This window comes from Hirundo rustica, chromosome 23 (genome assembly GCF_015227805.2).
Source record: "Hirundo rustica isolate bHirRus1 chromosome 23, bHirRus1.pri.v3, whole genome shotgun sequence".
In the NCBI taxonomy this organism is placed as follows: Eukaryota; Metazoa; Chordata; class Aves; order Passeriformes; family Hirundinidae; genus Hirundo; species Hirundo rustica.
Genome location: NC_053472.1, coordinates 1,523,304 through 1,549,435, shown reverse-complemented (window position 1 = coordinate 1,549,435; position 26,132 = coordinate 1,523,304). Strand labels below are relative to the sequence as shown.

Genomic DNA, 26,132 nt, shown 5'->3' with positions numbered 1-26,132 from the left:
CCCAGCTCCAGTTCAGGCCTGGCTTTGACAGCTCAGGTTGCCAGTGTCCCCAGGCTGGCACTGGGCACAGGGTACGTGTCCAGGCACAGGAGAAGGCAGAGAAAGGGATGCTGCATCCACTGGGCTGTGGGTACGAATGAGCCTTGCCCAGAATGGAAATTCTGCTTCTTTGATTTTTTCCTCTTCCACAGGGATCTTAAGCTGCGCCAAGGGACATATAGGTTGGATATTAGGAAAAAGTTCTTTTACAGAAATGGTGATACAGTACTGGAATGATGTGCCCGGGGAGGTGGTGGAGTCACCATCCCTGGATGTGTTTAAAAAAAGACTGGATGTGGCACTCGGTGCCGTGGTTTAGTTGAGGTGTTAGGGCTGGGTTGGACTCAATGATCTTGGAGGTCTCTTCCAACCTGGTAGTTCTGGGAGTCTGTGTGTGATTCTCTCTGTGTGTGTGATCTGAGCTGAGCACCTGTCTGGAAAAGTTCCCCGGTGCTGATCACCTGTGGAGGCTGTGAACAAACCAGGAACAGCCCTTGGAGCAGAGGGATGGGTTTAAGGAGATGGGAAAAGATAAACCTATCACTGCATTGATAATTTTGACTGTTCCACTCCAAATATGAACCAAAAATGATGCCTGGATCTGCCTGGCCACCCTGGATCCCCTCTGATGGAAGGGATGATCCAGAGATGGAGATCTCTGCCTGCCTGTGCCTTTGGGATCGTCTCGGACTGCTCATGGCAGTAAGGATGGCTCCTTTGGGATCGTCAGCCCCATTTTCACAGGGCACGGGGTGGGATCAGCCGGGAATAATCGCAGCTGTGGTAAGGGAGGAGGCTGTGCCACACCGAAGCTGATGATGCTCTCCATCTCCCTCCTCGCAGCCCCATCTCAACGGAGCTGCCGTGCCCGTGCAATGCATCCCGCAGGAGGGAGAACGCGGCTGTTGTGGTTTATTTTCCCCAGGATCAGATTCTTCACCAGGCTCTTTTGCCTGCAGCCACTAGAGCTGGCAGCCTTTTCCCTGCCCGTAGGCGCTGCCTGGCAGAGCAGCTCTCGGAGCAGGGGGTGGGAACGCCGCTGAGGCGATGTGAACATATGCAAATCAGCCAGCGTGAGGCGTATCCTAAGGTGTTAATGAATTTACAGATGCATGAATAATTACTCGTGAAAAGCACGGTGGGCTGCGGAGGTCACAGATGGCTGGAGAATGACAAAACAGCCTTTGGTGGGGTGGAGAGTCACGCCGGCAGTGTGCGGCCAGGAACGCTCCGGCAGAGCGGGACGCGGTGGGAAACCGAGGAGCAAAGGCACATCCACGGTGCTGAGCATCCTGAAATCCAGCAGGAGCAGGTCAGGCTGTGCTGGAGTCAGGGGCTCGGCCGAGAGGCCGGGATTGGGTTAGGATGGAGAGCAGCGAGGAGCTGTTTGCCAGCGTGGCTGCTCCTCGCTAACATCCACATGAATGATCCCGAGCCCCGGGCACAGCAGGGACAGTCACGGTCGTTATTAAACTGCAAGGTGTGATGAACATTGGTGAGGGCGAGGAGATCATCTCAAGGGATGGAGATCTCACAGGATGCTCGGAGAAGGCAAATGGGGAAGCAGGGGGAATAATGCTGGCACTGAGAGGAGGGAGAGCTGGAAAATCCTGGGGTGAGGGTAGGGAGGTGCTGGGCACTGCCCTCCTCCTCTTCTCATTGCTCCTCATCAGCAAGAGGAAGTTTTTAACTTGATCCTTCATTTAATTGACAAAGTTGGAACATTTTTATCAGGAAGCTGTTTGGCATCCAGGGCTGGGTGGCCCGAGGAGGATGCGCACACCAGCTGTTGGACAGAGCAAAGATGTGCATGAAGGACAGAGGGGTCCCTGCAGACTCTGAGGAGAGAAGGAATTGGGGAGGATTTCCCAAGGACGTGCTTGCCAAGGGCAGATGAGGGTGGGGAGGCTCTGACCCAGGCAGGGGAGGAGGCTTTGGTGCCTTCTCCGTGCAGGTAGGACATCCCAGCTGTACCAAACCCTGCCAGCATCAGGGTCAGACACCACAGACCATCTCTTCCAGCTCCTGAACAGCACTGATCCAATGATGCCATTTCCAGCTGCTGTATTTTCAGGAAAAATGCCTGAATTTGGCCAGGGAAGGGGAAGAACTGCCCTCTCCTGGTCCAGCCAGGCTGTGAGTCTCTGTCATGTCTCGGAAGCACTCAGCTTTGCCTCCTCTGTTCACACCTCAACAGTTCCATTGTACCATGACCAAACCACCTCTCACCAGTCTGGCTGATAAACCCAGGAGCTCCACAACCTCTCCCTGGGGAAAAACCTCCGCATTATTTCCCAACTCTCAAACAAATGTTGTCATTTTTTTTTCTGCATTATTTCCACCCTGCCAGAATCCTCATTACAACGTGCCCAGCTCAGCTCCACACTGCTCCACTCCCAGCTTCACCAAGGCACAGGCTGATGTGGAATCACCCCCTGGCTCCTGGAAATAACCTAAGGAAGTCCCCAGGATGGCTTCCAAGATCCCACCACCATCCTCTTCCTTGTTCACTCGCAGTGGTAAATGTTCTCTTCTGCTGAGGCTTTGTGTGTGTTTCCAGCCTGGTGGTTACAGTCTGGAGTGGGATTTGGGATGATCCCAGATGCCCCTGTGGGAGCCAGATCTGCTCTTGGCGCTGCTGATCACACAGATGATGTACAGGGTCCCACGGAGAGTAAGCTTCTTATTCCCCTTCATCCCAGCAGATCGCTCCAAATCCAACCCCAGCCTCCTCTGTCCTTCCAGCCTTGCAAATCCCACCACGCACTTGCAGATTTCTCAAGGCAAAGCCCCACTGGGAACGAAGGGTCTTGCACAGGAACCTCAGTGGTGCTGGGATAAGTTGCCAGGCCTCCACCTCATCCTGCCTCGTTGTTTGGAGGCTCCCGGGCTGTCTGAATACTCTGGCAATCCTGACAATTTAAGCAAGAAATTCCACCCACCCTACGATGATCAGCCTTGCCTTTCCACCAGGGGATTCATGGAACAGCTTCTGCAGGTAGGACACACAATTACTGCCCAAACATTGAGAGTTAGAGGAGGAAAAAAACCACCCAGCAGCCTAGAAAATAACCGCTGGCTTCTTCAATCCCTTCCGCCTTTTCCCTTTTATCTCCTTTTTGTTCTGCAGGTTTCTCTGCCATTTTTCAGCTTCTGCTTGTCACCAGCAAGCGAAAGGCAAGGCAGCCACAGAGAGCGGTGACCACAGCGCACGGAGGGGATGGCGGAGAGGAGCTGCGCTTCCTGGGATCTCAGCCATCCTCCTCTTGCCCTGCCCTGTGTGTCTGTCTGTCTGTCCCCCCGGGGGAAGGCAGTGGCCTCGGGAAGGTGACACCAGCCCGGCTGTCACAGACCGGCCCCGCACCCGCGGCGCTCCGGCCGTGCATCCATCCCTGTGCGCGCACCTCGGTGCTGCCCACGGAAGCGCCCGGGCGCAGCCCTCGCTGGTTAATGAGCTCGTGTTCACGCCGTGCTCACCCCTGTGCCCTCTGCAGCTGTCCCAGGGTGAGGAGGCAAGTTTGCTTTGCAATTAGTCCTGCGGGCAGAGGGGCCACCGCAATAAACCCCCACCGGCTCTCCCTCCTCGTTAGCCGAGTTTCACTCGAGGAGTTTTTATGGCAAGAGAGTGTGGATCCCGAGAACGGGATTTTTGGAAGAGCATCTTCCTGATGCCGAACGACACGTGTGGGCTTGTTACCGTCAAACTTTGCCCGGAGGGATCGCTTAGGGAGGGGAAGGAATTCCTCACCATCAGCTGCTTGATGGTCGGGTGCTCCTCTGCCTCCCTGCCCGAGGCCGGCTCCTTGTGCACGATCTCCACACGGATATCGTTCTTGGCAGAAACCACCCCCTTGAGATCTGGGAAAAGAGGGAGATGGAAAAGGGGGTTAGTGCGAGGCAGCGGTGGAGCTTCTGCAATCCTGACTGAGGATTCCCGGCAGCACTAGAGAAAATAAACCCGGCTCAGCAAGCCCGTTGGAGTGCTGGAGGAGCAATATTTGCGCTGCCGTAAGGTATGGACGGCTCGGACTCCTACAGGAATTCCTTTTGAAGCTCGGTTGGCCTCTGCCACGCTCACGGTGCTGTTACCATGGGCTGGGCTGCAGCAGAACTGCTCCCACAGCGACTGAAATCATTGTCCAGCCTGCTGATCTGTAGGAAATACTGCTCCTGAGGGATGGAGCAGCTCTGCCCAGGCACTGGGAACCCCTGAGAAAAGCCTCCCCCAGTCTGGGGTGCAAACAACACATGGAAAAGGCCAAGCAATGAGCACAGACGTAGCCAGGGATGGTTTTATCATCTCCAAGCAGCCTGGAAATGACAATGAGAGAGGAGAGAAACGTTCCTGGAGAGACTCCCTGCCTTCCCTGAAGGTGTCAGGCGTGCTTTGAGCAAGTCATTTTAGCAGAATTAAACCACAGACATGGAGCAGCGGGAGCAGAACGGCGGCGCAAGCCGAGATGAAAAGCAGAGATGGAGGCAAATCTGAGCAGCGAGACCTCAACAGCTTTGAAGCCGGCCCAGAGCCATGGATCTGGCTCTCACCTCCCAGGATGGCTGTGCCAGCCCCAAACCTGCCTTGAACCGCTGGTTCGTCAGATCTACCGCCAGCTGACGGATGCAGCAGCGCCCTGCCAAGCCAGGATTGCGGGGATCAGTCCAGAAAAGGCTGGACCCCCGGGAGTTTTATCTCGAAAGCAAACTGAATGATGTAACCCACAGCAGCTCGAAGCTCTGTCCTTGAATTCATCTCTCCCGGCATCCCCTGTCCTCACACCCGCAGCCCCCAGGCCTCTCCAAGTCTCAGGGCACAAGGCAAAGCCTTGCACTGGGAAGTTACTACAGCTTATTTTTTAAATGTCCTGCTGGCACCACGCTCCTGGTGCTGGAGCCGCTGTCTTTAATCACAAGGAGAAGCGAATCAGTGTCTTGCAGCTCCTCTCCCAGGAGCGTTCCCCCTTACATAACTCTGGGCTGTTAAGTCACTGAAGATATAACAACAGATGTGCAGTAAATGTTTTTTTCTTCTCCAGAGCCTCCAGGCTCGGTGTGTCTGCACCTGGTCCTTTTTGTTTTGCTGCATTTTCCCAAAACGTGGCCAGGATTGCCTCTCCCTTTGCTGTTAGTTGTGGTCAGTAGCTGGGTCGGGAGATTCCTTCTGCAGAGTTACTGCTGGGTCACTGTGTCCCCTCCACACAACTGCTCCTGCAGCCTGCACCAGGTTGTTGCTGTAAATGATGGCACAACGCTCCAGTATTTGTCTTAGGAGAGGAATCTGCAGTCATCCTGGCAGAAAATGAGTCCTTCTCCTGATATCCAAGTGCTCTGTCGGTTCGTGAGCTGATCTCTGTAATAACTGTGCACATTGCACACCACTGACGGGATGAAATCCTTTCCTCACCTTTCCTCCTGGTGTTCCTGCCCTCCTGCCACCAGAGACAGTGCCCACAGCATTCAGGTGGCATCAGCTCCTCAAAACTGGGGTAAAAGCCCATCCACCGGGCACATCCAAGCCCTTCCCTGCAGGGCTCTGCACCCTGAGTGTCACTGGGGTCTGGTTCAGCTGCTGATGCTCCCGGTTCCCCCCAAACCCAAGGAGAGACTGTGCTTTGGTAGCTTCCAGTGGCTTTTGGAGCCAGGAAAAGGGAACTGAGTGGCCTCGGTGCCACCAGGACCCCATGGTGGATCTCAGGCTGGGGAATCCCACCTGCACTCTGGATTTGCTGGGGTCCCCAGATGGGTCTGGCTCTTCCCTTCCTGTAAGGTTTTGGGGAGGGAAGGGAGATCAGGGCAAGGATCTTGGCTGATCTCTTGGGTGATCTCTTACTTGTTGTGATCCCAAAGTGAAGAGGCAAAGAAGCCTTGTAGGGAACACAGGGACCCCTGTCCTGGCCTGGGGCTGCTGCTGACCTCTCCCCAGGGAATCACACTGCCAGAGGAGCAGCAGAGCAGGGAAGGTGCCCAGACCCAGCAGCCTCTGGTTTACCAGAGACCCAAAAACCTTTTCTAAATGGGAGTGCACCGGAAGCACAGTGGAGAAAAGGGACTACAAACCCTGCCACCATGTCTCCAGTGCCCTCTTTCCAGAACCTATCTTCCCTGCCCTGGTGAGGAAAACGCCTCTTCTTGCTGATTTTCGATGGGATAAATAACACAAGGCATTTGGGATGGCCTTGTCCCCTCCTGGCTTTCCCCTTGAAGAGCAGCCCATCCTTGCATGCCTGCAGCTTGTGAGGGTCTAAATCCTGGCGTTTTCACCACGTCTGGGATCTGTTGTCATGGCGTTCCTGTGAAATCGTGTGTCCTGTAAAGAGCCCTGCACCATCTGGTTCCATCAAACGAGAGGGAAATAATGAACCACACGCTCTCTGTTTTGCTGAAGGATTTGGCATGGGGAAAAAACAGCCCATGGGCGTGGGAACACGGCTTGGCCCCGCTTCCTTCAGGTGCTTTCATTGTCCCTTGCTGCCAAATGACCTCCACGACATCAAACTGTCCTGGTCTTGGGTCCTGTCCATCAACAATCCTTCCCCAAAAAGCAAGATAAATTACTTCCCCTATTTAATTCATGAATTCTTGCTAACGGAGGCTGTGAGATTTCAAAAAAAAAAGAAAAAAAAAAAAGAAAAAAAGGGATAAAACAGGGAGAGGCATCATTATCACGCTGAAAATTAAACACATTTCTGCAGTGGGGGGCCGTGTGTCCTCACAGAATCCAGAAGCAGCCTGGTGTCTTTGATGGCTTTGTAAACCATCAAGGGGGGAAAAATAAAAGGACAACAACTGGGTTTTCTGGCATGCAAGTGGAGAGTTTGGCATCCCGGAATCCGTACCACGCGTCTCACGAGCCGGGAGCAGCGCCAAGGATCTCCTCCTCTCCCCAGAGGCTTGGAATGCTCTAGACAATCGCACTCTTCTCCTTCCTGGTTTGGTGCCTTTTCATGGAGCCAGCAATCCTCCTTTAATTACCCGGTGTCTTTTTAATGAGGCCAGACAATTCCACACTGCTTCCCCCTCCTCCTCCTCTACCTGTGTCTCTAATGTCACTTTAAATCGTATTCCCACTGCAGCCAGACTCCAAAATGCACAAGCCCCATGAAAAACCCCTCTGCTGGCTGTCATTCCTGCCAGGAATATGCTTGTCAGGAAAATTGGAATTGAAACAGAAGCAAAACTGTGGAGGGTTTTTAAGCACCGATGTGGCACAGTGAGAATGCTTCTCCCTCTTGGACCTCAGGATTTCTCCAAGGGAGAGATTAAGAGGTGCCCTGCACACCTCCTGAGCTGCCTGTGCTGTTAACAGGGATCAGCAGTTACCCTGGCATGTTTTCCATAAACCCTTCCCTTTTCCCACAGGGCTTGCAGCAAACACTTGGGAGAGGAACACGAGAAGCAGCCTGTGCGGAGAGGTAAATTCAGCAAATCGCGCCAGTAAATCCAGGCTCTGATTTCTCCCTGGCCTACCCGATTCACTCCCTCCCCGAAATTCTCTCCCCAGCCCTTCCAAAGGGGGGTGGGGTGGTGACACTTACTCCTCTGGGAGCGGGCGCAGCAGAAGGCGACGATGGTGGCCATCAGCACCAGGAACGCCACGCCGGCCCCCACGGCCACCCCGATGATCACCGCCATCGGCACCGACTCTGCAAGAGGAAGGAGAGGAAGCATGAAGCGGGATGGAGGTCACAGAGGGGGCTTTCCCCCCAGGGACCCGCCCCTGGCTACTGGCAAGAGGCTCAGGGATGAGCCCAGGGAGGGTTTTGGGGTCTCCTTCCCTGCTCCCCATCCCTGCGTGGTGATGTCGGCACGGGCTGCCCGTGGGACACTGCATTTGTACAACCCTGCTGGTTCTGTGCCTCAGTTTACCCTGGGAGGAGAGGAGGGGGGAGCCAGAGGAGCAGATTAGCGACCGCTCTTGTTAGTGCCCTGTGGGTTAATGAATGAGCTTCTCGAAAGGATGAAGTGCAACAGAAGACCGTGTGTTAATATCATTAAGAAAGAGAAATGACACCCGAGCAGGCTGATGGATGACTCAACCCAAGCCATCATTCACAGCCCCTGCCTATTTTATATCCCAATTTCCTGCTTTCTCCCGTGGCTTGTCAGCTGTCGTCCTCCCAAACTCCTGAGGGTGCTACAAAGCCTGGGACAGGAGGGATGGCCCAAGCCAGGGCTGAGCACTGCGGGGTGGGATGTCTGTGGGAAGCAGAGCAGGGGATGCATCCTCACATCCTTCTGCCTACAAAAACTCTGTCACCAAGTTCCTGGCGGGGATTTTGGGCTGTGGCTCAGCCAGCAAATCTGATTTATCTAAGCAGGCCCTGGCAGCAGCTTGTGAGGTGCAGGGAGGGCGGAATGGAAAATCACATTCAGGGTGAGAGGGTTGGGTTTGGAGCCCCAAAAAGCCTTGTTATCTCCCTGCTCTGTCTCTCCAGTTCCTCCAGGCACAGCTCTGGCTTTACAGTGAGTGTTGGGTTGGATTAAGGTTGGATTAAGGCTGGATTAAGGAGGGGCAGCGATGGGCAGCACTCACACTGTAGGACACCACAGCTGTGGGTACCACAAATTGCCTTCCTTGGCTGGGATGATAAAACTACATCCCAAGGACCCTTTTCCCTAAAGCTGCAGGTATCTCTATGTCCCCATTCCTCCTCTTTCTAAGCACTCTGTAGGACCTTGTGAACCAAAAGAGGGACAGCCCTGTCCAGGATGACCAGATTGGATGGGGTGAGTGCGTCCTCACAACTCTCCTGGACACCTCCTCGGAAGGTGTTTTCTCCTTGGAGCCCTTGCCTTGGAAATGGATGGGATGAATTTATGGAAAAATGTATGCAGAGAGGTGGTTCTGCTCAGAGGTGTGTGCAGAGGGGGGCCATGAATGCTGGGGACACTGGGGGTGTCCCAGCTGAGGGTGACCCAGCTGAGAAGCAAAGCCCAGGTGTTATCACTTGACTGGGTGATGCAGGAACCATTTCTCATTGCCCACTGCTGTGGAGCTGGGCTGGGCACGGATTTCATCCTGGACCACAGATCCCACCCGTGCCTTTCATCCTTCCCAAGGAGGACACGGCCCTACTGGTGGGACTGGGAGCATTGTCATTCCACCAGCAGCCACTGTGTAGTCAGCAAAGGGTGACTTCCTTGTCTACACTCCCCCAGGTGGGACAGGGGAGATCTAAAGCCACTTCATGGTACCCTCAAGCCATGGCTGTGGAGCTCCTGGGTTCTGAGCCCTAATTTGGGAACTGCAGGGTGATAAACATGTGGTGCTGATTGAGTTTAGGCTCTGCTCACACTTGATAAAAAAAGAACGGATGTTTCTCACTTCGTGGCTTGCTCGTGGATTTCCTGCTTGGGCCTGCTGGTCCCTTGATGTGTCACAGGTCACTCAAGCTGGGCTGCTGGTGACATGACTCAAGTGGCACTGAACCAACCCGTCACCAAACCTCTGAGAGCGCCCAGGTGGTGAAAAGGCAAATCCCCTCAGTCCCCTGCTGCCTGGAGCTGGAGCTCAGGGAGCAGGTGCTGCAGCTGGGTCCAGCTGCCCCGGGAAGCTCACCCTAAAATCAGCATCCTCCAACACAGCAGCTGAGCCATGGCACAAAGAAACCAGGAACTTCTGGGGCCACCTGCTAGGCAGTGCTCCTGCCAACAGTGGTGGCTCCTCATGGGATTTTTTCGGCCTTCCCAGGGGAATATGGAACAAGGGGCTGGAGGGACAGGACCTGGAGGCCCTGGGAGGGCTGGCTGGCTCTCAGCTTTGGGGAGTGGTAGAGAAGTGCAGAGCTCAGGGAGAAGCAGGTGATGATGGGGATGAAGATGATGAAGAACTGTGCAGGGAATGGGGTGGGCTGGGATAAAGGAAACTGCAAAGGGGCAGTGACTGAATGGTGAGGACGGTAAGCTGTCCTGTAGGGATGAGCTGAGGAGGGGCAGATTGCTGGCTCCCCCAGAAATCCTGCCCTGGGGCACAGGCTGAGGAACCACGAGGGCAGCACATCCCGCAGCACCTGCCCCAAGATCCATCCAAACCTGCTCTGGTGCCAATTGGTGCTGGCCAGCACTCTCCCACCATGCTGAACCAAGCTGATGTCTGCCAATGACCCTGGAAACATGTACTTCTCCCTCTGTTTTTGTCCCAAAGCGGCGCTCTATGGGACTTCCACAGCATTTTAAACTTGCCTGAGTCACTGCATCCCCCTCCCAGAGACTGGGGAGCTGGGGCAAGGAAAGTGCTGGCTTCCAGAGTGTGTCAGCGGCACAGGGACCACTCCAGCTTCCCAGCCCAGCCCCAGTCACTGCCCTGCAGCTTCCCTACGCCCCTTCCTGCCCTGCCTGCCCTATGGAAAGCTGCCGGGCCAGGAGGAGGACGCCGGGCCCTCAGGTGTGGTAATGGCTGGGGACAATCCACATTCACCGTCAGCTCATGATTTCCATACCTGCTTGAATACCAGCTCCTGATTTCATTTCCGTACCTGTTTGAAAATAAAGCAAGCGTCCACAGCCTGGCACAGCCCACGCGCCCACCGCAGCCTTGCTGAGCGCTCAGCCCTCTGCTCCGGGGCTGGCCCCGTGAAGGGGACGGCCTCTGCCACCCTGCGGTGTCCCCTGGCCTGGGCTGTCCCTTCTGCAGTGTCCCCTGGCCCTGGCTTGGGCTGTCCCTTCTGCGGTGTCCCCTGGCCTGGGCTGTCCCCTCTGTCACCCTGCGGTGTCCCCTGGCCTGGGCTGTCCCCTCTGTCACCCTGCGGTGTCCTCTGGCCCTGTCAGGGCTGTCCCCTGCCTGGATGTGAGCTGGGAGCAGGTTCTGCTGCCCGGCCACCCTCCGCCGGGACCCAGGCTCGCCGCTGACTGGCAGACGACCTGGAAAAACCACTGGCTCTGTTTGCATTGGAAGAAGCCCAAGGCTAATTTTAAGGGGTTCATTTAGCTCTGATTTAATCTGGACGCCAGCCTTGCCTATAAATCACGGCTTAATGAGAACAATCCACCTGCCTGCCCTGGCATTTAATAAAATCGAGGAGAACTGGAGTTCCTCCAGGAGCTAAGCATTCCTTGCACAAACCGCCTCCCTCCCCTGCCGTGGAGAGCCCCTGGCCATCCCTTGGGAATTGCTGGGTGTGTGAGCCCAGCGCTGTAGCACACGCTGGCACTGTGGCTGGTGGCCGGGATGGAGAGTTGCCACCAGCCCAAATGCCCTCCTCCCGCTCACTCCCATCACCGTGGAGCACTGGGGTTTGCTGGGTTTCCTGTTTGTCCAAGGCCATAAATGATCCTCCAGCCTGGGGCAGTGACATCACCTTGGACTGTGGGACAGGGAGTAAGGGGTGCAGGATCAGCCCGTGCCCTCCAGCTCTAGCAGGACTGGTAAAATCAGGAATACCTTATCAAGCAGAGACTTTACAGGCCTTGTCCCTGCTCCTGCCCCTTCACCATGACCATGAGCCCTAAGGATGCAATCCTACAGCTAGCACAGCTGGAGCCTTGTCACCATCCTTCCTGATTTCCTCTTTGGCATCCCAAGAGCTCTCCTGAGCACCTCCTGCCTCTCACAGCGTCTCCCCGCTCCCACAGCCCAGCCAGGTGCTAGTCCCTGCTGCCCCCAGCCCCCAGCGGCTCCCCAGCAGCGCCCACCTTGCTCCTTGAGCCGGATGATCTCCGTGTCGGAGCCGAAGCTGTTCCAGGCGGTGCAGTTGTAGATGGTTTGGAAATCAGCCCGGACAATGTTGCTGATGGTCAGCGTGGAGATGACCCCCTCATCCGTGCTCACCGTCTCCACCGTGTAGCGCCCGGAGGTCCCGGATTCCAGGACGTTCTCCTTCCAGGACCAAGCCTGCCAAGCGAGAGCGGGGTTGAGCCCGGGGCACCCCGAGGTGTCCCAGGCGCCCGCCGCGCCCCAGGGCGATACTCACGATGCGGTCTGGAGGCGGAGTGCTGCGGATGAAGCACTTGATCTGCCCCTTCTGGCCGTGCAGGGCGTGCTGGGTCTGGGTGCTGGAGATAATGGGGGGCCCTGTGGAGACAGGAGAGGCTGCTGGCACCCCATGGGAATGCTGTGTTGCCATATTTGGTGAGCTTTTGTGAGATGTTTATAGCTCTGACTGAATTTTCCCACAACCTGATGTCACCCTGGTTTTTCTGAGTGTTTTTAAAGCCTTCTGATTGTTCGTAAGATGGAGTCAGTTTCTTTAGCTTCTGCACAATATTAGGAGCAGCTTTCGCTTTTTCTCACACATGGTAACATAAACAAACCTTTTGTTTTTCATTCCCTGTCCTTTGTTTGCATATTTCTAACGTGAAAACAATTGTAACTGACAGCTGGTCTGGCCACTGGGCTGAGAGGTGATAACTCCAGAAGCCAATCCACAACCAGACACACAAATGTATAACATGTAAGAAATAAACAGGCAGAGAGGCTCTCGGCCTTGGCTCAGCCTTGGGCTCTCTCTGAGGAGCAACTCTGCCCTGCAAATCTCTTGTCTCCGTGTGATTGCTTCGCGTGCCGCGATCACAACCTTCTGATGTAAACGTCTTGTTTTCACATTCCTTTCTGATGATAGTCAATTGATGGACTTCTAGCCTGGCCAGTGGGATGGAGAGGTGATAAGCTTATTCTCCAACCCCTGGTCATTCCTCAAAACCTATAAAAGCAAAGTCTTTGTAAACAATAAAGTTCTTTCTTCTTCAGCTTTCATCGTGTGGAGTCAAATCTGTGAGTATTCACTCGTGTCCACTAGCGACACTGCTGAGCATGGGGGAGCGTTAGGGGATGGATATTGGGGTCCATCTCTGAAGGGCAGGGATGGAGAAACAGCCCCATCACCTCCTATGATGGAGACCATTGAGTGGAGGCTTTGGGCTCTGCTGGGTTTTTGCAAAGCCCCACAAAGCACCGGGGTCCCCCGCGTCTGTACCCCCATCCCTGGTGTAAAGGATCCTGCCCCCATCTCCTTGGTGAGCCTGGCCTCTGAGAAGGGCTGTTCCCTGCAGAAGCCAAGCAGGATCCCATCCCACCTGGTGCTCCTCTTCTGTGCTCTCCCAGGTTCATTAAGCAAACATTAAACTAATTGCTCTCCAGGGCATTAAGGAAGATGTGGTGGAGAAGTTTCTACTGGAAAACCTTGACACCCATCAGCTGGGCTCATGTGGATCATGAAAGGAACCTAGGAGAAAGGGTAGGAAAGGCTCTTCCTGAGCCAAACACCACCTGAATCATTTTGGGATGGGAAATGTCCTTGTCCTGCCTTGGTGAACATCCTGTGACTGGGAGAAAAGGGGTGGAAGAGGAGAGCATGGCTTGGAGAGATCAGCATGTCCCTCACTCTTCTAACAGCTCTGATCACCCCAGGGGAGCAGCACAAGAGCTGGGATCCTAATTGCTGTTTATTAACCTCCTTAATTAAAGCAGATTTGCATTTCCATGAGAGGCTTGCTGCTGGCAGAAAACAGCAACAACTCAGCTGCAGGGCAGGGAGAGAGGGGTGGCAGGGGCTGTCAGGACTCCCTCTGCTCCAGCTCCAGAACTGTGGGTGTTCACTCGGGGTTGTCACGTCTGGTTTGGAGTACGTCACCGGGTTTATCAGTGATACAGCCTTGTGGATTTTTTCCCTGCCCTGCATCAGATGTGTTCCTTCAGGAAAAAAGTCTCAGGGATTTGGGGTAAAGTGGGAAGAAAGACTTGCCTGAATATTCCTGCGTGATTCTCATCCAAATCACCCATTTATAAATTTCAAGAACGTGCAAAAATGTATCAAAATGCTAAATCCTTCACTCTCTTGTACATACAGCTGCCTTTTGGAACTGTCCCAGTAACCCCTTCCTGCACCAAACTTGTGCACTCCCCACACACTTCCCACTGAGGCACAGCCCTGTCCCTGCTTCCTTACACTGTTCCGAGGTGAGATGGATGGAAAACAAGCTCATTGAAGCACAATTCACTGACCAGTGACCACGCTTCTGGCAGCTCAGGAAATTACTACTGGAAGGGAGCCGCCATCAACATCAGGAATAGCAGGAGCTGGGCGTGAAGGTCAGGACCTGTTTTTCTGTAATGGGCATAGCAGTACGGTAGTGAGAAACTGTTGTGCCCTTTTGATCAAAGAAGGCAAAAAAAAAAACCAAAACACAAAGACATTTTGTTGTGTTTTTTTTCCTCTCTAAATGCTCAAGATGTTGTTCTAGGCACGATCCCAAGGTGTGAGTTCTCGTTTATCCGTCGCTGAAAGCACAGCTTTCTGCAGGGTCTCAGCGGAGGTGACTCCTTGCTTTGCCTGAGGAGCCGCCTGTGGTCTTTGGATGCTCCTGCCCACCTGATGATCCCAAAGCCAGCAGAGACAAGAGCAGTGATGGGATCTGCAGGCCAGGCTTAAACAGTAATAAAAAGAACCATCTCCTTTCCATTTTGATGGTTGTGTGGTACTTATAAATTCTGGAAGTGCTCCAAGACTGGGTGACGCTAGAGAAAAATGGCTTAATAATCATTAAAAGGATCATTTTCCCCAAGGCGAGTGGATTTTAAATGGCACAAATGCCAATGGCTTTGGCTTTTATTGTTGCTTCAGGAGTTCAGAGTGGAAGGCTTATGATCATGATAATAGTGGATGACTAAAGACTATTTGTGAGACGAACATGCCCAGAAATAATAGCATGAAGTTGCAGCCTCTTCGCATTCAGGGCCGGTGTTTGATTCTCCACCAGGCTCTGGCTCCTTATGAAAGCTGCCAATCTCCAGCTTGGCATTCAGCGCCGAGTGTGAGACAGCCCACAGGCAGGGAAAAGGCTCTAAGCAATGTTGCTATGGATATAAATGATGGAGCTATTGGTGGAGGTTATTTTTAGCACCTCAGTGCCAATTTATTTGTGCGATCCTGGCAGCTCACACAAAAGAGAAGTCTGAGGTGGGAGACTTCAGGAAAGAAGGGACAGAATGGCTTTGGCTTCTCCAGTCTGCTCAAGTCCATCTGAACCATTCTCCCAAGCACTCAAAATAATTTGGCAGGAGAGTTTTGTTTAACTCCTTGGTTCCTGCAGAAGTGGTGGGCTGGCTGGTTCTGCCTGGTATTGCAAAGGAACATCACAGAATGATTTGGGTTGGAAAAGACTTTAAACCCCGTCGCATTCCAGATCCCCTACCATGGGCAGAGACACTTCCCACCAGAGCAGGTTGTTCCAGCCTGGCCTTGGGCACTTCCTGACACCATGGTGTGCTCCTGACCAAGGCAAGTCAGCCCCTGCCCTGCTCCCAGCTCTCAGGCATGCCTGACTTCCTTTTGAGGTGAATCCCAGGCAAACTCCATCCTGAATTAGTCACCTGGAGCTGTCCAGCCCTTCCAACAAACTTCTCTTGCAGAACAAGGTGGGCAGGGGCGGTGGTCCCTGCTGAGCAGCCCCTGCCCAGCCCGGATGATGCAGTGACAGGTGGGACTGCTGGGGAACTGCCTGTGAAGGTGACCTTGGGGGGCTTCTGCTGGGGTGGGAGCTGCGACCAGGCTGGGTGCAGTCAAGAGCATCGAGAGGCTTTGGGTGTAAATCCAGCTGCTGCTGGTTTATGATGGCACCAAGTTCCTCCCTTCCCTCGATCCTCTGCCGCTCCGGCCCTGCCAAGTGCTGCTGCTTTGCATAATCCTCCTTCCCACTCACCAGACTCTGAATCCTATCTGCTTCCTTGCAGGCTGGCGGCCTTGGCTCTTGCACGGGATCGGGCTGCTCTGCAACCACAGCCCTGTCTGGTGAGGCTGGGTGGGAAGGGCAGGAGGATGCTCTTCCACCCCAACATCACCCTGCCAGGATTTTGGACAATTTTGGGAGTGGATGGGCTGGTGGGACCACAGGCTCAGAGTGGGATGGTGATCCCTCAGCTGGGATCCCTGTGCTCGGTGGGACGGATCAGCCCCCAAAAGTCCCAGTGCCCTGATCAGGGCAGCGCAGCCAGCCCAGAACACAACTTCTCAATGCCCGATTTTTCTGTGACAGAGGGAGGCATCTGCTGAAACCACGACAATTGTATCACCCTCTCAATTTAAAATCACTTCAAAATATGAGGCATTCCACTTCTCCCTTGAATTACATCAGAACAGGCTTCCAGCAGAATTCATTAGCTGGATTAGACACACTGCGCTGTGCTCTGGGGCTGGAACACTGCTCCTGCTGCAGGACAGGCTGCCAAGCCCCAGCTCTTGGTGGATGTTAGATGTGGGGATGCTGCTCAGGGGCTCGGATCTCCTCACTTGGAGGGCCAGGAGACCATCCTGACCCAGAGGTGTGGGATTCTTCCTTGGTCCAACACCTGAGGTGACATGTCCCAATGTTGTCACCTCCGGGGTGCACCAAGGCCCCGGCAGCACGTCCCATGGGACGGGGTGGGCAGGCAGTCAGCTCCTGGGAGATGCTCAAGGCTGAGCAGTGAACCCCATGCATGGATTTCATTTACTCCCCATCAGTTTCCCCAGGCATAACCTGGGGGGAAAAAAAGGTTGCTGGAGAGCAACTTTTCCAGTCAGTGCTGCACACTCCGAATGCCCCGAGCCTGTGGGGAGCTCTGCTCTGCTCTCAGGGCATCCCCGTGCCTGGTAGGTGTCAGGGAAGGAGCATGTTCTTCGTGCTAATTTGTTGCTTTGTTTTCCGTGAGCTCATTTAATTGTAATTAAAACCCAGCAGCTGCTGGGGAAGGAGACTGAAGGCGCCGAGGAGCCAAGTCCAAGTCGAGGGAGTGGTTGGTTTTCAGTCCCTGCTGCGTTGCCCTTGGCTCCTTTTTCTAGGATTATAGAGACGTGGAATGGTTTGGGTGGGAAGTGACCTTTAGAGGTCATCCAGTCCAACCCCCTTGCCATGACAGGGACATCTTCAGCTAGATCAGGTTGCTCAGAGCCCTGTCCAGGCTGTCCTTGAACATTTCCAGGGAACTGGGGCATCCACCATCTGCGTTATCTGTGTTTGAAATCAATGCTTGCCTGAGCTGCCTCCTGCTTATGTTCTTCTCTTGTGACAGTGAGTGGGGAGTGAAACCTGCCAGTTTGTCATGCAGGTGAGAGACAATGCAAAATTAATCCTCCGCTTACACCACTTGCAGCCTGCCTGGCTCTTTCCCTGCCGTATTTATGCTGAAATTTGTTACCAGCTGCTGTGAGGTCCTGGCCAGGGCATCATTAAACTCCAGAGCTCTGGGTGTGAGTCCAGGGCACACCCTGACACAGCGCTGGATGAGCCCCAGCAGCCATGGAGGTATCCTGACAGGAATGCTGACAGGAATCCTGGCAGGAATGTTCACAAGCATCCTCACAGGAATCCTCACAGGTACCCTCCTGTGAGTTGGAGAGAGTGATTAGGCTGCTGGTCTTGGATCCAGACTCAATTCCCAGCTCTCCAGGTGTACAGCAGAGACAACAGCACTCTCCGACCTTGCGAGGGTTTTGCAAGATTAATCTATTAAAGATTTAAAGCTGCCAGCTCCCAAATACTCAATAAACCCCTGTTGATAATAAGGAACTGTGCGGGCCTGAGCAAATGTCAATTTTTTTTTTTTTTTCCCTTTAAATTGTGCATTTCCAGGCAAAATAAGGCAAAATCTACTTTAGCCCAATTGCCTGGATCCCTGATCCAGCTAGGGGTGGGATTTGCTCCAAAAGGAAGTATCTGAGGGGATAATTTGGGAAGAGGAGATTTCAGAGCAAGAGAATCAAGGCAGGAAGGGAATGGAGGAAGTGAAGCAGGAGGGAAGCAGGACGGAATGGCGGAAGGGAAGCAGGAAGGAATGAAGGGCAGAAGGGAAGCAGGAAGGAATGGAGGAAGGGAAGCAGGAGGGAATGGAGGAAGGGAAGCAGGAAGGAATGAAGGGCAGGAGGGAAGCAGGAAGGAATGGAGGAAGGGAAGCAGGAGGGAATGGAGGAAGGGAAGCAGGAAGGAATGAAGGGCAGAAGGGAAGCAGGAGGGAATGGCAGAAGGGAAGCAGGAGGTACCGTTGACGGTGAGCGTCACCTCCCGCTCCCCCGCGCCCACCCGCGGCACCACAGCTCGGCACACATATTTCCCAGCGTCTTCCTGGCGGACCGACTTCAGGATCAGCTTGTTCTCATTGCTCAGGACCTGAAAGAGAGGAAGGGGGCTTTCAGGTGTGCCATGAGAAATTACGGACAAAGCAAATCACCTGAGTTACAAGAACGGTGTCACCAGCTCCTGAGCGTCCTTGGGAAAGCCAAGTTGGATGAGCCCAAAGTGTGGCATTGCATGGAAATATCACTTCCTGCTGTTGACCAAAGTGATGCTTTAAGTCTTATCTTTCATGTATTTCATGTTCTGTGCTGCCCAGGGTGCAGCTCTGAGCTCACATTCGGTGTCACTCAGCTCTCTGCACACAGCAGGGACACAAAACAAATCCTGTTCCTGCTGCACACCAAGGATGAGTACAACTTTCAGGCCCAAAAAGCACAAACAACAGTGGAATGAAGAGAGAAACAAGAAGGATGAGGCTTTGCAACCCAAAGCTGGAAATGGACAATTAAACCCCAATATGCAAATGGACCAAAACTTACAAAAGCATAAGACTTCGTGACTGGTCATCCATTTTGTGACCACTTTAAGTCCACCTTGGGTGTAGCCCTGGTCAGGCTCTTGTCCTGCCCAAGGTGTATCCTTAAAGGCCCTTCAATAAATTGAATTGAAATTCAATAAATATCTACTTTATTCTCTAGCTCTGTTCAGTCTCTGTTCCAGGTCACCCTTCCCAAGGCATCAACAGAATAAAGAAACACCACATATTTTTTCGGGCAGAATTAGAAATCCTGTTCCTATTCATTTGAATTTTTACAAACTCCAGTTTTGCAACTTCAAGATACAAGAAAAAAATTTGGTGGTTGCAGTGACACAGGCAGAAAAACCTCAGAGAGGAGCACACTCCACGCTTGCCCCTCCACATTCCCAGGCACAGGGGAGGCTGCTGGGATTGACTCAGGGATTTTTAGCCCAGAAGTGGTGGCAGAGGTGGCAGACACCTTGGAGCAGGGTCTGGATACCCAGGGAAATCTCGGCTGGCTTTGGCCAGCCCCCTGCTATGGACTGACGGTGTCTCAGCCCTGTTGCTCCCCTGCCCTGCTGTGCGATGAGCAGCTTTATTAAACCTGGAAAAGTGCAGAAGCTGAGGGATCTGGCTGAGGCTGTCAGCAGGATCTTGGCACTGCTGGGTTTGAGAGAAACTATGGCAGATCTCAAGCAGAGGGTGGTTTCTGGAGCAATGACTGGGAGAAAACTCCTCCAAGCTGCCCTTGGCTGTCTCTGCAGGTCACAGCCCAGCATCTCTCCTCCTCCTCAGCACCCACTGCTGGGTGAGTTTCTGGCTCTGCTGGTTGCTGCTCCCACAGCTCCAGGAATCAGTGCTGATGCAGTGGTTGGATGTGGATCTGAGTCTCCCTGTAGCAAGGTGGGGTCTCAGCCCTGACCTGCCTCGAGGCAGAGGCACAGAGGGTCAGATCCCTTTTAAACACACCGTGTTAGCATCGATTGCAGAGTTAGCCATAAAAACGCTTGTGTTTACTTGGCCGCAACCTCTCTTTGGTCTCTGACTTGCTTCCCTTTTTTGTGAAAAAGAGAGAAAATAAGGCAATCTGGAGGGACTTCAACCTGGCTCTGGAAACAGAGGGGCTGGGGAAGAAGCAGCCATGATCCAAGATCCCACTGGGATGGCTGGGTGCTGCTGGCTTTACAAAGCAGCATCCTGTGCCAGCATCCCTCTGGGAAGATGGAGGTGGCTCTGGTGACCAGCATAACCATCTCTGCTGGATCACACCATCGGGAGGGTCTGTCCTGAGATCACAGAATCATGGAATTGTTTGGCATGGAAGGGACCTCAAACACCTCAAGCACATCTCATTCCAATCCCCCACCATGAGCAGCGACACTTTCCCCTATCGCAGGGTGCTCCAAGCCCTGTCCAACCTGGCCTTGGGCACTCCCAGGGATCCAGGGGCAGCCACAGCTGCTCTGGGCACCCTGTGCCAGGGCCTCACCACCCTCACAGGGAACAATTCCTGCCCAATCTCCCATCCATCCCTGCCCTCTGGCACTGGGAGCCATTCCCTGTGTGCTGTCCCTCCAGCCCTTGTCCCCAGTCCCTCTCCAGCTCTCCTGGAGCCCCTTCAGGCCCTGCCAGAGGCTCTGAGCTCTCCCTGGAGCCTTCTCCTCTCCAGGTGAGCACCCCCCAGCTCTGCCAGCCTGGCTCCAGAGCAGAGAGGCTCCAGCCCTGGAGCAGCTCCGTGGCCTCCTCAGAACTTGCTCCAGAGCTCCACGTTCTCCTGAAGTTAGGGGCTCCAGGGCTGGACACAGCACTGCAGACGGGGTCTCATGAGGGCATAGTGGAAGGGCAGAATAATCTCCTTCATTCTGCTCCAAGAAGTTCTAACGTGATGGAATTCAGCTAGAGGGGGGCAGATAGAAAGGGAGAAGGCAGCTCTGCCTGGGCACTGCTGGATAGCAAAGGCAAGCCCTGATGGGGGCCGGGGCTGGAGCAGGAGGGTGAGGCAGCCCTTGTTCCCAGCTCCTGCAGCCACCTTGAGGCAGTGGAACCACTGCCTGTGTGTGAGAGCCTACGGCGATAACCCGGGGAAACATCCACGGCAGCTGTGGGATGGGAAACCACCCAGGAATTACTGACCCACAGGGATTCCTTTGCTGATTCAAGCCATCAGCTTCCCCAGGTCTATAATTTCTTCTCAGGCTTTCACCAAGGTTATTACGGTTTGGAAAAAACACCCCAGCAGTTAATGCCGCAGTGTCCCCAGAGGAGGAGAGGACTCAGCCCCTCTGTGTGGGTCCAGCTCTCCAATTACAGCCTTGAGCTGAAACAGCAGCATTTCCTCATCCGCAGCTCTGTCCAGGTGAAGATGGGAGATGCTTTTCAAACCCAAACCTGTGTGTGCTGCTGAATGAGTTTCACATCTCAGCCCTCCTTTAGCTTTTCCTGTGGCTTTGCTGAGCCCTCCTGTCTGTAAAGAGGGATCAGAGCATCTCCTGCCTCCCGGGGCTGACTGAGCTGTGATTATGATTGACAAAGCTCCTTATGATTTTCAGTACAAAAGGACGTGGAGAAGTCTGCTGGGACAGATCCAAGCTCCTCCCTGGAGCAGGCTCCAGTCGACAGCAGGGAGTGCTGGGGTGAACGTGAGATCCCAGGCCTGGGGGGCAGAAAGAACCATCCCAGAAAGTCCATCCCATGAAGGTCATTCCCAGAAAGGACCATCCCTGCGAAGACCATGCCAGGAAGAGCCATCCCAGAAAGGACTGTGCCACACAGGACCATCCTAGAAGGAACCACGTGCAGGTGAATTGCGGAACTGCTCCTCATCAGTGAGGTGTTGAGTGATGCTCTGGTTCAACCCTTCTGTCCATCATCATGGAAATAAATTCCCCCACTGCGGTGGTGTGTTTTCCTTTACGTGCATTTTTGTAAACCCTTTTGAATGGTTTGTTCTTCTTTCTCTCCTCAGGTGGATGGTTTTACCCAAAGTTTCCTCCTCCCTGGCCTGGTTGTCATTCACTCCCTAGAGCTGCCTTTTACCCCATCTACATAGATGTCAAACCTCCCTAATCCCTGCCCTTTGCTCCAGAAAGTTCCCTGTCAGTCCTTGTTGTCCCAACCCCCTGCCTAAACTCTGGGAATTCCTCTATTCCACGAAGCCCCATTGGTCCATGTGACCCTTTCCACTCCCATTGCCTTTCCTATAGGCTGTCATATTGCGAGCTCCTCCTTTATCTCCTCCCAGCTGTATCCCTGATTGGTTGAGGGATTGCACCCTCCCCCTGAACCTCTGTTTAAAAGACTGTGCCCAACGCTGTTTTGTGCCTTTTCACCCCTGACCATCTCGGGGAGTAAACTCCTTTGAGAAGCACAGGGAATGCTTCTCCCTGTTCTTGGCCCTGATCCTGGATGCTGTACCACTGGCTGCCGTGGAGAGAGGCAGCAAAGCCGGACCCCGGGGGCGGCTGCTCCCCGTGCAGACCGGGCAGTGAGGGCTAGCTCGGGGGATTTCTCCCGCAACCGCGTCACCCCACTCTCAGGACCCCTTTGCATTTGGAGGAGCCAGCATTTCTCCAGCCCGGAGCTCCCAGACCACGGGGGTTCTGCTCCATGGGAAGCGTCCTGCAGCACGCCACGCCCGGGACGTGCCCCTGCCCCGCGGCGGTTCTTACCACGCCCGAGCCTCGCTTCATCCAGACGATGGTGAGAGAGGGGTTCCCAGTCCAGGCACAGTTGAACACCGCGTCCGAGCCCAGGTCAACCAGGAGGGACTGTGGTTCTGTCGCCATCCTGGGCCCAACTGTGCAGAGGAAACTGGAATTACTGCCAGTGATGGGCTCTGCCGGCCAGAAACCCTCAAACCAAACAGGGCAGAGGGAGCAGTGCTAGATCTTGATGGGCCCCAAATAAAGAAAAGCCTCAGGCAGGTGCCTGCTGCACCTCCAGAGGGACCAGCTCCCCAGTGACCACCCCATGAGCTCACAAGGAAATCACAGGTCCAGCCGCGGGAGCATGTACAAAGCGCGAGCTGCAGGAGAGCACAGCAAGTCCTGCCACCCTGGGCAAGGCAGACTGAGCTGTGTCTGCCTCCCCCTGATTTTCAGCAGCTCTGCTGAGCCTGAAAGGCCGACTGAAGCCAACAGGTTACTCACAGTAGACATCCACGGTCCTGCTGATGTTTGTGCTGCCCAGTGCGTTGGTGACCTCACAGGAGACCGGCTCAAAGAAGAACGTGTGGTCCACAATGGTTTCGTAGAAGTCACCGGAGGCTTCCTTTATAACCTGGCCTTTTTTTGCCCACCTGTTGAAGAAAACAGAGCGTTGTCATGGTGCTGTTTTGTGTCTCTTGCCATCTCCACATGTGGCTGTCACGGTGTTGGGGCAGCACACACGGAATGCCCCTGATTTCAGAAGAGACATGAACTTGTTCTCATCATTGTCCCTTCCCCAAGGATTTAGGGACTACAGCCACAGGTTTTGGAGAGGAGCCATCAGAGAGATGTGTCGGTGTACCCCTACAGAAACCTTTCTGAAAGAAACCAAAATTCTATCACCCTCTTTCACTGGGAATGTACCTCATCCTTTAGGATTGTGAAGGACCTCAGTGATGGGATGAATGGGACATGGAGGGTCTCTACTTGATGGGGAATGAGAGGCCCTTCCTGAACGTTTGCCAACAACACTGCTGGTCCTTCCACATCAAAACCACTAAAAACGTTTTCCGCTGCCCCTCCTTTGGCCCTTTTTTTCTTTTCTTTTTCCCCAGTCAAAGAGAACTTTATCCCTTTAAGGCAGCTGAAATAACATTTCCCGAAAAGCCAAGCTGGCATTTGCAACGCTGCAACTTGCAAATTGTCTTGGAGAACAAGCTGTCAACTCAGCACTTGAATTAAGCCCTGTTTGCCAAACAATGAGCGAATGTGACCTAATGGGGCACCATCTGGCAACCTGCCACTCGGGAACGGGTGGGAAAGGCTGGAGATGCTGTCAGGCTGTGTGAAACTCCAGCCACTCTTTGGGGAAGGGAAAAAAAGCCTGGGAAAAAAACAACCCTATAATAATCCTCCCCAAACAACTGACAGGTAAATTGGAGAGAAGAGGGTTTCCCTGAGGAGTCTCTGCCTTGTTGTTTTGGGGCTGCCCTTCTGGTTGTGCTGGATGCGTTGGGAAAGATGCAGGCACTGGGAGCTGGGCTCTGGAGAGAGGAAGGAGCCGCGGAGGCTGCTCCCCACACGGGGTGGGTGGGGTGGTTTGGGGAAAGCTGTCCCCTTCAAGGCAAGCAGCATCTGCTCCTGGTCCTCCCTGCTCCCCTCTGCTTGTTCCTGTAACTCTGCCACGCTTCCACACTGCTCCAGTGCTGCCCCAAAGGCAGCCAAGGACAGCTGGAGTTGCAGGGAGCTCCTGCTGAAGGTCCACAGGCGCTGACGTGCCTCAGTGGGGCTGGAGACAGAGCGGAATGCTGGTCCCTGGCAGGCTGGAGAACACCCTGAGTGCTGCCAGGGCCAATTCCCCGAGCACCCGCTGCCGTGCACCCCAGTGCCTCCTGCCAGCGACCTGCTCAGCCTCCCCGCGGTGACACAGCGCTCCGAGAGGCGCTCCCGCCTGGATGGGAGTGATTTGTACGCCCTGACCTGCCCTCGCCTCCCATTTATCTTCACACTTCTAACAGATGCTGACTGGCCACTTCAGCTCCCTTCCCCTGCCTCCCTCCTCCCTCCTCCCTCGCCTCCCCCTCCGGTAATTAATCAGGAGATGCCGGCTTTATTATTTCTAGGGCTGCGCTTCGTGCGTTGGTGAGGGAGGCTCCGTATGGAAAAACCCGCACGAGCGGAGCCTTCCAGGTGCTGCTCCGCAGGTCCCAATGGCCAGGGACGCTTTGGTGACGCCTTTCTCCTCCCGCAGGGAGTCGCAGCGGCTTGTTCGGGGTCAGCCTGCGAGGCTGAGCTCAGCATCCTGCTTCCCTGCCTCCCCGTGGATCCGCCTTGCCCTGCTGCCTCCCTGCCACGGGAACGCTGCTGCCCGCGGTGGAAGGAATCTTTCAGAGCTGTGGCAGCAGCTGCTTCCTTGGGATGGGGCAGGAGAGGGACGGGAGCATCTGCCGGAGTCGGGTACCTCACGCCCAAAGCTTAGCACAGCCTGTGGGACAGAGAGAGACACATTCCTGATGTCTCCTGTTTGGTTTGCTGGTCCAAAAGGCCTGGATTCATATCTCAGGGACTGAGGATGAATGAAAGCAAAGAAGGAAGGAGGGAAGGAAGGAAGGAAGGAAGGAAGGAAGGAAGGAAGGAAGGAAGGAAGGAAGGAAGGAAGGAAGGAAGGAAGGAAGGAAGGAAGGAAGGAAGGAAGGAAGGAAGGAAGGAAGGAAGGAAGGAAGGAAGGAAGGAAGGAAGGAAGGAAGGAAGGAAGGAAGGAAGGAAGGAAGGTACAAAGCTGAAGTGACAGGGAAGCTCCAGCTGGTGAATGGGGAAATGCCCCACGCTCTTTGTCAGGAATATTTCTTCTCCATTAAGCTCCTTTTACAACTTTGTCCCTGCAGAGATTCCCAGCCATGAGCAGTCTTCCAGCCTCTGGAGGGTCTCGTTTCGCTCAGGGAGGCAGCAGGTACATGAAGCCATTTTTTTCAGCAATCAGTGGGACAGGGTGTGGCGCCAAACTTTCCGGAGCTTCTCCAGAGCTTCTCTTGTGCCAGGCACTTCCCTGATTATTTTGTACAAATCAACCCCCCTTGCTGTGCAAAGGATAAGAAGGAGGCTTCAAGATGAGAATAAAAGTGGCTTGAGGGCTCCCTGGGTTGTGTCCTTGCACCTGCCTGCAGCTCATCCTCCCAATGTTCCCAGAGAGCACCAGGAATCGGAACCAGATGGAGAAGTGTCTGGAGGTGGGTTTGAGCCAGGCAGATTTCAGATGAGATCCTTCTGGATGTTGCAAAACAGAGAGCAAGTTTTCCCAGAGCTGTTTGACATCGCAGCTTCTTGGGAAAACACCCCCCAACCACCGTGGCACGGTGCTTTATGGATTTGTTCAAAACCCATTGCTGCTGCAAAACTGGATTTCCCGAGTGCGGAGATGTGTCACAAACACCAATTTTTCATGCTTCAGCAGAGATCAAGATTCTTGCTCCAGTTTTCCAAGGCTTAACACGGCTAAATCAATGTGGCTGAATGAGCAGTATAGATCTTTTATAATGTCACATCGGTTTTTAATAATGGCAGCTGATAACGCTCTGGTAAAGCTTCCCATGATGGGCTCGTGGACAGCCAGAAGGCAACTTCCTGAGGGTCTTAACGAGCCCATGTCGTGTCTTGCTCACCTATTAACTATTCAGTTGTTATTTACAAACAGAACCTGGATAAAATGGAGCAGAGAAGACGGGAGGATGCTCCTGCAGCCCCATCCACCACCTCCCCTGCTGTGGCTCTCTGTGATTTTATCCTCCTGTCTCCGTGGCCGTACTGCACCGAGCCTGGCTCCCAGCCAGCGCTCCTGGTCCTGCCAGCCTGGATACCGGGGTTCTCCTTTCGTTTGTGTTGTTCCCTTGAAGGTATTTATAGATGGCAAATGTGCCACCCAGGCTCTTTTCCAGACTGGATAAATG

At 54.1% G+C, this 26,132-nt stretch overlaps 1 protein-coding gene across 3 annotated transcripts in view; it reads right to left on the bottom strand.

Moving 5' to 3' along the window:
* Positions 1-26,132, bottom strand: part of KIRREL3 (kirre like nephrin family adhesion molecule 3) — a 357,261-nt gene that overhangs the window by 4,395 nt on the left and 326,734 nt on the right. For 2 of the 3 annotated variants that reach the window (XM_040085022.2, XM_040085020.2), the window contains 8 exons: positions 22,690-22,838; positions 22,210-22,337; positions 17,988-18,114; positions 11,946-12,046; positions 11,668-11,866; positions 10,476-10,511; positions 7,572-7,679; positions 3,788-3,897 (listed from right to left, as the gene is read on the bottom strand). In XM_040085022.2, the coding sequence (XP_039940956.1) occupies positions 3,788-3,897; positions 7,572-7,679; positions 10,476-10,511; positions 11,668-11,866; positions 11,946-12,046; positions 17,988-18,114; positions 22,210-22,337; positions 22,690-22,838 (958 nt within the window). The remainder of the gene's footprint in view (positions 1-3,787; positions 3,898-7,571; positions 7,680-10,475; positions 10,512-11,667; positions 11,867-11,945; positions 12,047-17,987; positions 18,115-22,209; positions 22,338-22,689; positions 22,839-26,132) is intronic. The other variant, XM_040085021.2, reaches the window with a different exon arrangement.